This window comes from Pollicipes pollicipes, unplaced genomic scaffold (assembly GCF_011947565.3).
Source record: "Pollicipes pollicipes isolate AB1234 unplaced genomic scaffold, Ppol_2.1 Scaffold_5724;HRSCAF=6776_pilon_pilon_pilon, whole genome shotgun sequence".
Lineage (NCBI taxonomy): Eukaryota > Metazoa > Arthropoda > Thecostraca > Pollicipedomorpha > Pollicipedidae > Pollicipes > Pollicipes pollicipes.
Genome location: NW_023596746.1, coordinates 9694985 through 9706563, shown reverse-complemented (window position 1 = coordinate 9706563; position 11579 = coordinate 9694985). Strand labels below are relative to the sequence as shown.

The window sequence follows — 11579 nt, the reverse complement described above, 5'->3', positions numbered from 1 at the left end:
GCTGAATAAATCACTGAATAAAGCGCACCTTCGCGGACACGCCAAATCCGAGGCCTCTCTAGCACCAGACGCTCCATTCTTTTTTTAAATAACCTTGGTCTCCTGCAGGGCTGCTTATAGTCCACCCCGCCGATGATCATAGACTGCAATATGGCATGATGTATCTCTCTAGTGGCCTCCGCGTCGACCAGCGACCCCGTGTCGCCAGAATGCCAGCCCGAATACACCCCGTGCTGGGACGGAACAACTCTTCAGCTCTGAACCGGTAATGATAATGTGCCCCTAGAGCTCTTCCCGCGGGACCCCCTGCCCAGAAAATGTGAGAGGTCTCAGAAGCGTTGAATGGAGTAGATCGAAATTAAGCAGAAAATAAAAGGGCAACTCATGGTGGTCTGAGAGCGTTAATTCCTTTGCAGAACTGCTGGTGAAACAAATAACATAACCAGTTTTAGGCCATGCACGCTCGCAATCTCAGGGGCAAGGACAGCCAGCGCCGGGGTTGCCGCTTTCGTAAAACCGAACGGCGATGGCCGCTGCAGATAACGGCAAGCGGCGGGTGCCGTGCGCGTGAGAACGACCGTCGTGAAGTACTGCTTCCGAATGTCTTTCAAAATACATTCGAGCCATTCGAAGATGAAACTCGGGCGTTCTTTCAAACAATGTTCAGGGTGCCCCCTATTCAAACTAAATGTTACAGGAGCGCGAAACATAGAGATTCTACCTTTTTTGTCCATTTCCTCCACCAGATTCCAGCATTCCTTCGAGGGTTTGTACAGGCTGATCCGTTCATATTAATCAAAAAATCGTGCGCGGGTGAAATATTCGCCCGGACCACTTGTTGAACGTACGTTTTGAAGCCCTAACGCGTTCAAACATACTTATTTCGGGTGGGTCATCTTTTTCGTCTGCTGGTTGACGACCGCTTAGTGTCGGGACTGGCAGGATCACTTAGCCCGTAATCACTACGCAGCCTATGGAGACTGCAATGCCGGACGTCGAGGTTGGTTTGCGCTGCGAGCGCGCGTGTTCAAAGCCATGTTGCATAGTTTCTCAGTAATCGACTTTGGCTGGATGTTGAGCATTTTAAGACCAGCATGAGTTAGAAATGTCAGCACAAATTTTGGACTTCATTTCCACCTATCTAGAACCTACGTTCAAGATGTCCTCAATGTCTCCGAAAAACTCCGGGAACTACCTTGAACTTGGCAGATCACTGGGGGTCATAGTCTTGAATATCGCGGGGACCGAGGAGCATCATCGTACTCGGCATCTCAAGCACTTCGTGGTATGAACTTGAGAAAAAAAAATAGTCGAAGTCGTATCGATCGAATCATATCGAATCGGACAAATCATTTTTTTATGTAGCTATGGATGCGACTACGAATATGGAGCTTTCTTCATACACGTCACGGAGCCATCAGCTTTGTGGATGCGGACGGCCCAAGTTCGCGGATGCTTGCCCGGATCTCTTTATGCCCGGCTGGCCCGTTTTCCCCCTACAACGCTTTCTAAAAAAATTCCACGCATCAATAGACTCATGTTTCATATTATCAAGGGTGGCACATCACAATCAGCAAACTGCATATACACAAACATACAAATGTGTAACATCAAGTGTCGGTCGCCAAAAAAGAAAAAAACGGCACGGCTCCCAAGTAGCTGCATACGCCAGCTGTTGCCACTCGACGACAACTTGGCGTCCATGAGTTACACTGCTACCAACTTTGTCTAATTTTTCAGAGGTTTTGGGCGGTATTGGGCTTTTGCGAAACATTAGTTTTGAATGGAATAGACAGCAAATTTGGAAGCTTCCAAAATGAAGGCTTCAACAGTATGAATCAATACGGATATATTGTCATCAATTGCACTTAAGAACATGTATTCAACAACTATGGAGCAAACATTTAAAAAATGGTGTGTTCTTAGTGTAAACATCAAGGCAGCGCGTACGTTTATGTTTTGTGCATTTTTCATTAATATGATATAAATCAAAGATCACATAGAAGGGTAGATGATAAAACAAAACAATGATAGTTGGTTTTGCTATCAAATCCGGACTTCTTTCCGCCCAGAATATGGCACACTGAAGGGAAAGTTGTTCGGCGCTTGGCAGACAGATTGTGGCTGATGCAGATCTGTGACCCGGTCGCGTGGTGCACGTTTGGTCGCCGACATGGGGCTCAAAAGTAGAACAAAATCAACAAAAAATCCACCGATTTTTAGTCACGAGTTTGTGACTCAGAACCATGAAGACATTATATCCTGTATTGCCATGGTCTTCATTCTCGGGCTGATGTTTCAGGTGAGTTCCGGCATTCGTCTCGCGTGAGCAGCAAGGTAATGCTTGCCTGTTCGTTTCCATATGTTTGGTCTTGGTGAATGCTTTTGCAGTGGGATATATCGACATATGCTTTACCATTTGACCGTTTTGAAAGCAGGCCAGAGTCGCTGGTCGTTAATGCAGATTAATTTCACTCAACTTTGGGAATTTTAGTTGGATACTTCCTACCTGCTTATATGTGGTCAAGCTCTGTAAATGGTGACAGTTTGCTGTGACTGAGTTATCAGAGAGTGTGTTCCATATCGTTTGAACTTATTCTTTTCCTCTGTGTTTATTTATTGCTACTGGTTATCAGCATTATTAACAAACTGCTGGTCATTGTTGGCACAGCACAGCAAACTCTGTTGTCAGTACATCAGCACAGATGTGTTCTGCTCTTGGCACCTAATGTCAGATTAAACCTCAGTGATGATGTTCTCAAGCTGATACCTGGCTGCACTGGTGTCTGATTGTTTTACTTAAAGTTATAGGTTAAGAGCTCAGCTTTTTTGAGTCAGCCCATGTTCTGCTGCTGCATATAAATTATAATAGGGTGAGGTTTTACCATTGTGTTTTGCATGTTATGTAGCTGATTTGTTATGAAATGGGGTATCAAGGTGTAAATGTACCCACAATGTCTGCTATGCCAAACCATGCATGCCTCAAAATACAAGTGTGCCACATGAAATGCAGAAGAGTTTGGGAGTATCTTGTTAATCATGTCTGGATTTGATACAGAGCAGTTTATTTAAGGGGGTAATGCTTACAGTATATACCCACCATTTTCATTTACAAGGATAATGACACATGACACTTGACCATCTGCACACTGCCCTGCTTAGCATGCAATACCTTATTTTTCCAAGATGTTGCATATTAGCTAGTAGAACAATGTTCATGCACACTATTCATGGAGTAATTGGCACTGTTCTAATCAGTCCATCCAAAATTATTTGAACTCATGTAGTGACACAATATGAGTTTGAGCACAGCACCTCTGCTCAGGAGAAATTCCAGTAACAAAGGATGACATGAACATATTCAGACCAGCCCAACTATTGAGTTCTATGTTTTCCTGGGATTTGTCCCAACCTAGCATTTTTCTTGGGGATTAGACCTAACTAATGGAAGAGAGGGCTCCACCCAGTGACAAGCTGACTTGTCTACCAATCAGCAGTCAGCACCATCTTTTGCTATTTGCTTGTACTGTGAATGCTGCTGCATGTTAGACAGAGCAGTTATTTTATTTTGAAAGATGAGATAAGATGATTTTACTGCTTTATTATTATCATTGCTGTTACATGGTTCCAAAGGAGGTGTCTTACATAGACAGCTTTATTCTGATAGGTGCCTTGGTTGGCAGTTTTGTGGTTCTACAGTTTTAAATAATACCTCAAGGGGGCATTAGGGTCATGTGCCTCCTTGCCCCAGAGGCAAGGAGGCACATGGGCCTTCTACAGGATTAATAGTCATGTGAAAAAATTTTGGTTACAAAATCAAGGAATGTGTAAGACAAGGGTGCTTGAAAACATGTGAATAACATTTGCACATTTACTAGCAAGAATTAAAGAAACATTTGTGATTGGCCCAACAGGCAAGAGCCTGTTATGGAGAATTGGGTTGGTAGAGGTTTGATTCCATGGGGTAGCATGGATCATGTGATGTTCCAATTCCCACAGCCACAGTGCACCTCAGAAAGAGCTCCTGTGGGAAATACTATTGGGGAGAAATCAAAGCCATAGTGTAATGTGTCATTGAATTTATAGGATAATAGCTTCATGTTTGTATACCTTTTTGTCTGAACAGTGTTTCATACTTCCAAAACATTTATTGCACAAATATTTTGGCACATTGGTGTATTGTGAAGATTACAGAGTACACATGTCGAAAAAGCTATGCAAGTGCAATATATTTCTTTCCCCACGGTGGGCTGGGGGTCAAATGAGATTTCTCTCACATGGTATGCTACTTCAAATCAAAACTGTGAGGTAATTGGAAGGATTTTGAGAAAACTGGCTTTACTGATCAGCGTACACATCTGATGTAACAAGTGAAAATACAAAAAGGTGGGATGGTCCCCTTGAGCTTGTGTAGATCTCACACTTGTGCACACAGATTCATTAAGCCAGGACGCTATATTTGAGCTTGGGAAATACAATGAACGCCGGTCCGACGAAATTGGAAAACCGTAGACCAATAGAGACAGGACTTGGGCGATCGGAGTTGCTGTGGCAGATCAACAGAGGCTCCCATCAACCGTGGAGCCTCTTCAGTGAGGCTGCACAGGTTCTTGTTCAGTCTTGTAACAGTGTTGGTTCCTATTCTTTGCTGAGCAAAGAAGAAGAACTCATGACCAATGTGGTGGGCATCTGAACGATCGGGAGTGCCCACGCGGGTGACCATATTGTACACCGGCCGGAGTGCAGGTCCCTCCAAGCAAACGGGAAGAATTCAGGACTACTGTGGAAGCAGCGATCGAGAGTGGCAGATGAACGCATAGGGTCACCGGCAACAGCGGAGGAACTCCGAGTAAACATGAAGTGCCCAAGACCAACGTGGCGGACCCTCGTGCGATCAAGAGTGCCGAGACAGGTTAACGGAAACGGCCCGACAAGAATGTAGGGTTCTCCGCAAAGGGGAGCAAGCGGAAAGGGCAGTTGACCAATGAAATGGACCTGTGAGCATCGAGCACTTCGTAGGGTTACCTGATATGGCCCCCAGTAAATGTGCAGGGCCCTCCGAGTAAGGCGAATGGATCCGAGACGAACTGTGAGGACCCCTGAGCAACCGAGAGTTCCCTGGCAGGGTTGACGTATGGGGCCACGGCACTAGTGCAGAACTTTTTGTGCGAATGGGAATAATCCGTGGAAGGCCACTGTTGATCGAGAGTGCTCCTTTTGGTTAGCATTGCTAGACACTGATCCAACGGCACTGGGTACGTGTCCAATAGTGGGCCCATTGTTTGACCCAACTGAAAGGGAAAGGTCAGCTGGCTACTGGCCAACGAGGGTCAACCCAGGCCCGGGGCGGCCGTGCCGCAACGTTATGCGGCACGTAAACCCTTCAGATTCCTGTCTGGCGAAAGGGCGCGTGCAAAGTTACGCGTTGAAGTAGGCGGCACGTCTTGGGCGATGGGTTCAGGGTACATGCAACATGTTACGCTTAGCAGGTGCTCGGAATCCAAAACCACCCATGCAAACGAATCGGAGTATGTTTATGAAAACGTAGGATGTTCCTGAGCGATCGAATTGCCACGGCAAGCAGACTCCATGGCACCAGCTTAGGGCTCCTGGACGACGAGATGAACCGTAAAACCCCTGAGTGCCAGCCCTCAATCAACAAAAAGTTATTTTTTGTCTGTGCTAGGGTCATTCTACTTGTGGCCCATTCGGTTGCCTGCAGGCCCAAAGACGTGCGTTGTTTTTCGTTGTATTATTAAAGAACCGTCCGCTCGGCCATTTATTTCCGCTACGGGGTTTATTGGATCCATCGAGGCCCATAAACTTTAATAATGAAAAATCATAGCTTAAAAAAGGGCACATGAACCCGTGCCTCCCCCTCCCCCTTCCTCCGGATCCACCACGAACCCATCCCCCTCCTTCTGTTTGCGTTATGAAGAACGGTGAATATGAACTAGTGTCAAAATGAGCAACGGCTTAATGCTTGACTTGGAAGTGGGTTTATCCATGACCATCTTGTGTGGCTGAAGCAAGTTCGATCCGTCTGATAGCTGTCGTCGTCGCCATACCTTCGTGTGGTTCCACAGTGCAGTCTGTCATTGCTATTGACATAGTTACGGTTTGTTGTACCAGAAGTGGCATACTAGAAGTCATCCGACTTCTTCTAACATTACCATTAAATTTGGGTGACTGTTTTCCTTCGCATTATGTCGCGCTCACCTGTGATGCCTGTGTTATAGCTAACGTGTTCGCCGTTGATGCGGGTGTTATAGCTAGCGTGTTTACCTGTGATGCCGGCGTTGTAGCTAACGTGTTCACCCGTGATGCTGGTATTATAGCTAACATGCTCTTGTTTATTGCAGGCCACATCTCCATTTGCCACCAAATTCATTGCTCTCCAGCACAACGTCACAATTGAGAACGAAAACGAACCACCCATCTTCTTGTACACAAATGGTATCCAGGATCTGTGCGTCATCTTCTTCTACTTCCTCATCTGCATAGTCATACACGCCATTGTCCAGGAATTCATCATCGATGTGAGTAGCTTTCCAGACAATGTGATCTTCTCATCCATTCAGCACCTGGCATCTAGATGGCTATGAATGTTTTACAGGCGATGTGCGTCGCTAGCGGTGGTTTGAATGTAATTTGACGCACGTCGTCACGCACCCTGCTTTGGAGCGCCAGCGACTCCTGCGGCGATATGAGCGCTCAGCGGCGGCCATGACGCGACCGGGGTTCGAACCCAGGGCCCCTCATGGGAGCCGAAGGCGCTAACCACGTGGCCTCTACGTCCCCCCTCCGATGGACCAAGCATGGTCTCACGCCTCGGAGATAGTCTTGTTATTTTAAACCTTTGTGTGGTATTGCTGCATTGTTTTGTAAATAATTGTATTGCGGCAGTTCGTGGCTGTGTTAAAAAAGGCTTATGTTTCATGCTGACGTTTTCAGAAAATCAACAAGAGGTTGCATTTGAGCAAGACCAGGCACAGCCGCTTCACCGAATCTGGACAGCTACTGGTGTTCTATCTGGTCTCGGTAGCCTGGGGCGGACACATCATCTACAGGTCAGCGCACTGGCTGAATGTGTGGTGTAGCTTGTGTTGTGGTATTTACAAGCATGCCTTGATGTAGATGGAAAATAATTGAGCTAGTATACTTCTCAAGCATAAGCACCAAAAGCCTGACGTCTGGTAGTATATTCATGAGTGGGGTAATTATGTAATGCAGAACCATCATATCACTCGCGTCGTGACGTTGAGAAACGCTACACATGGTGTTTAGAACATTTGACATGTGATGCCTGGGTCACACAAAGTTATGCCAGTTGAAAATTAGTGCATCAATATTCGGCTTAGTTTCGTTGCCTTTGTATGCCATTTTAAAGTATCGCCAGGCCACATGGGCAACCACCAGATGTCTCGCATGCAAGGAACTGTGCTCAGATGACAGACTATATCTTTTCCACCCATACCAGTCATGACCTTTGTGACCCCAAAGGCTTGCCATGACCACAAAGAGTTATAGGGAATTTCGGTCTGCTCCCTGCACTGGTGTTCATATCCTGCTCACCACAGTGTACTGAGAACACGTTTGGATAGGTCATACAACAATGGTTGTGCCGTGCTACGCTTTCACCGTACCCGTTGCATCAGCTGCTTGCATCATTATCTGGCGCCGTTTCAGGGAGAAGATTCTGACTAACATCACCTCGCTGTGGGAAGACTACCCAGACAGTCACACGCAGATGATGTTTATGTACAAGTTCTTCTTCGTCACGCAGATCTCCTACTGGCTGCACACCTTCCCGGAGCTGTATTTCCAGAAGGTGACCTGGAAACGGTCTGCACGATGTGGTCCCGTGGCTGTCGATGGCAAATCGTTAGAGTTCCGTGCGTTGTCTACAGCTAATGTCCCATCGGGACTTGACACGTGACGTTTGTTTGCTGTTCTGTTGGCTCTGCTCTTGGGTTGAGGTGATATGACATGGATCAGGCTGTGTGCAACGCTGTACATGATTTGAAACTGCAGCGGATCTTCATGCCAACACCAGCCGAGGACGATAGTCAGAACAATGATTTCAGCGGTGATGCTGATGCCTCGCCGGCATCCTTCCGTAGGCCTGCAGTACGATAGGCGGCATATCCTCCATATACTGGATCAATCGCGTACTAACACAGCCCGTCCTGGCGTTGCAGGTCCGGAAGGAGGACTGGGCTAACCGCATCCAGTATGCCACTCTTTACCTGATCTTCATCACAGCAGCCTACGTCACCAAGTGGGTATTCTTCTGCTGGTGGCACGCATTCCCTATTTGCCGTATGACTGTCATTGTGTGATATCGTGGCGCCAATCGACAGCGCAGCTGACGTGAAATGTGTGTATTATGTGTCTGTCCGTACCTTACGCGGCTTCTGCAGAAAGAAGAACGTCCGCTGGTTGTCATCCTGCTGATCGACCTGACCGATAACTGAGCCTCAGTGCGGCGTCTCTGACGTCAGTCTGTCGCCCTCCCCTTCCCCTTGTGCGGCACGCCGGCCGCCCTTCGCCTCAAGCTGCACCGTTCACCTGTACCCCGTGTTACCCTGTATAACGCGGATCAGCTGACTGTAGGATACTTTGACCAGTATGTCCCGCACCTCAGTCTGATCGCCCAGCCTCAGTCTGATCTGATCGCCCCTCAGTCTGACTTTCGCCCTGCGCCGCAGTATGACGCGGGTGGCCCTGGTGCTGCTGGTAATACACTACACGGTGGAGGCGGTGGTGCACGCGTCGCGGCTGCTCCACTTCGCCGACAAGACCGAACTGGCCGCCAACGGTGAGCGGCGCCCGCTAGCGGCCGGCCCAAGTGCGGCCCGCGGTGCTGTGCGAGATTTGGGGTCGGGCTGTCATGCGTGACACCTGTGGAGTCTGACTCCACTGTTTGACATCTGTGGGGTCTGGCTGACCTTTATGGAGTCTGCCTGTACTGTGTGATCTCTTCAGGGAGTGGCTCTGTTTTGTGACCTATCTGTGGCCTGACCCTGTAATGGTCAAGTTACATGGCTGTGCCTTGTTACATGGCTGTAACTTGTGAACCTTGCTCAGCTGCCCGGCCTGTGCTGGATCTGTCTGCGCCATGTAACTTGTGAACCTGGCCCAGCTGCCCGGCCTTTGCTGGATCTGGCCCAGCTGCCTGGCCTTTGCTGGATCTGGCCCAGCTGCCTGACCTTTGCTGGGTCTGGCTGCGCCGTGCTATCTCCGACGTTTGGCACTCCGCGTGGGTCGGTGCCGTGTGTGAAGCCCACTGTTCTGGGCCGGCCAGGGTTCGTCCTGTTCAACGTGCTCTTCACGCTGGCTCGCCTGTCCACCATCGTGGTGGCGGTGCTGACCTTCTGGTACGGCCTGGCGCTCAGCGACAAGCCAGGCCTGGACCTGGCCACGGGCAACTTCAACACCTACCTGGTCAGGTGAGAGTGGTGGTGTGACGGACGGCTGCCCCGGGCTGGAGCAGCCCAGGTCCCAGCTGTAGTTCCCCTCCCCCTGTACCTGTGCTCCCTGTCTGGGCTTCGATGTGAGCATCTGGTGACGCTGTGATTCCCAGGCATGTTTCTGCTGATCATTAGTTCTAGTCTGATGCCATGCGATACTGTACAGGACTGCTTCGATCAGCTGCTTATGGTAGGATGCCTGTGGCTGGGGAATGCGTTATAAGCGCGCAGTTGTATGCTGTCTGTGGTGATTGGGTTCACTTCAGGTGTATGATACTTCTAGTTCTAGGACCCAATATCAGGGTGGGCTATGTGCAGTCCCTAGAGCTGGCTCCAGTGTCAGCTGTGTAATCTGTACATGCTGAAATTGAAGAAACCACACGAGTTTTCACTGGCTGTAGCCCTGCAGCTGCGAAATGTTATTCCGGAGAGAGAGATGGAGTGAGAGCGAGGTATCGGCAGGTAAAACATGCGTTGTCGGTGCCCCAGGGTCAACTGTCTCGCTGCCATCTGCCTGCTGCAAGCCTGGATGATGTGGCACTTCATCACCTACCACCTGAGGCGCAGGCGCGAGCAGGCGCCCGCCAAGCCCGTCTTGAAGAAGGTGACCGCCGCCAAGCAGGACAAGAAGCCCAAGGAGAAGAAGAGTGAGTGACCGTTGTCTGTGACTGCAGATTAGCGTCCATTGCCTTACATTTGCGCTGTCCCTGTGCTGCCTTGACCGCGCTGGCTCTGAGTGGGCCGGCTGCCCAGTCATTCGTTCTCGTTTCCTGTCGCGGCTTCCGGGACGGCGATGGGTTATGTTCGTGTCATGCTTAAGCCCTCACTGTTGAGATCGGGGTCTCCCGATGCCACGCTGTGACGCGCACGGCATCAGGAAAGGCTCGGACGCGATTGGCAGTTGTGTCTCGCCTCCTGCGCTGTGCGCTGCTGCACGCGCGGCTGCGCGCCGTGCCGGGGTGATTGACTCCCGGCCGAGCCGCGCGCCGCCCGTGGCCGGCCGCTGGCGGCGGTGGGGGTCGCCCGCTAGGGGACGTCCGTCCGCCCACTGCACCCCGTGCCGTGCGCCACTGCTGCCATCCCCGTCCGCTTCGTTAGAGCCTTGCATGGGACGCTAACAGGAGTGGTGCCGGGCTGTGCGTGCCGCTTGCACGGTTGGTACCAGTCACGGTAGTGCAGGTGTTGCGTTATCTAGTCACTAACCTCCTGTGTTGTGTATGCATCTTGTCTGTCACATCGCTCGTCGTTCGTCGTGGGCTTTGGTATGGCATACACCCTGGCGTTATGTTCAGGTAGCATTGGTGCTTGGCCAGACCGCTAGATGTCGGGCTCCGGTGGGACGATGCCGGCCTTTTGTTTGACTGTCGGGTCTCTGCATGTCTGTCCTATCTCTTTTTCCAGCGTGATTCGGCCTGACATCGAGCTTTGTCCTTGTAGGCAAGAAACGCGACGAAGAGGACATGTCTGAGCTACCGGAGGTGGACCAGAACACCAAGAAACAGCTGCGACAGAGGAAGTAGCGGCCGGTGGCCCCGTGCGCTCAGTGTTTGACCGGCGCGGGTGTCGGGGCGGCAGGCCCAGGGCGACGCCGGGGGGTGGTGTGTCGTGTGCGCGATGCGTCGCAATGGGTCGGAATCTGGTGTTTGGGGCACTGCCAGTGGTGCTGCTGTATATAGATACTTTCGGACGGGTGAGGTTGCGGTTTTCTTGAACTCGTTTTCCTTTCGCGCGAAAGCCTGTCTGTCGTAAGTTGATGTCATTGACGTTGAGGTCGAATGTTGGGAGTGGGAGATAGCGGGTGTTACAGCGTGGGTTGGTGCCGGATTTTATTGATGACACGTTAATAGAAGCACACCTATTTTCCTGTTAAAAATGCGCTGTGTCGCAGGGTGCGACTGAATGCCCGGATCCTCGGCGGCGGACAGTGTCTGGAGCGCGGCGCTCCTTCCTTCCATTTGACAGCGTTTGGTGCCGCGCCAGCGCGGTCAGGGTGGGCCGCCCGGCCGCCGGCCCTGCCAAAACGATCGCATCGCTGCGCGAAACGAAACGATGCGCTACTATTGATCCGCTGCATATCTGTATGAAATACACGTGGACGTAATTTTG

The 11579-nt window shown here is 50.2% G+C and overlaps 1 protein-coding gene across 2 annotated transcripts; it reads left to right on the top strand.

The window, feature by feature from the left end:
• Positions 1 to 2106: 2106 nt before the first annotated feature.
• Positions 2107 to 11579, top strand: LOC119102532 (translocating chain-associated membrane protein 1). Of its 2 annotated transcripts, none has more exons than XM_037225914.1 (9): positions 2107 to 2302; positions 6363 to 6539; positions 6955 to 7070; positions 7690 to 7831; positions 8202 to 8281; positions 8712 to 8821; positions 9308 to 9452; positions 9963 to 10120; positions 10911 to 11579. In XM_037225914.1, exons 1-9 carry the CDS (start codon positions 2174 to 2176, stop codon positions 10991 to 10993), a joined length of 1140 nt encoding a protein of 379 aa, XP_037081809.1. In that variant the 5' UTR covers positions 2107 to 2173; the 3' UTR covers positions 10994 to 11579. The 2 variants fall into 2 exon arrangements, with proteins under 2 accessions (XP_037081809.1, XP_037081810.1); XM_037225915.1 differs by having other exon boundaries at positions 10875 to 11579.

Bases quoted from the DNA above. Each gene is read 5' to 3' on its own strand.
- LOC119102532 (XM_037225914.1), top strand. From the start codon at position 2,174: ATGGGGCTCAAAAGTAGAACAAAATCAACAAAAAATCCACCGATTTTT. The intron at 6,540-6,954 runs GTGAGTAGCTTT...TGACGTTTTCAG, and splicing joins TCCAGGAATTCATCATCGAT to AAAATCAACAAGAGGTTGCA. The intron at 8,282-8,711 runs GTGGGTATTCTT...CCTGCGCCGCAG, and splicing joins ACAGCAGCCTACGTCACCAA to TATGACGCGGGTGGCCCTGG.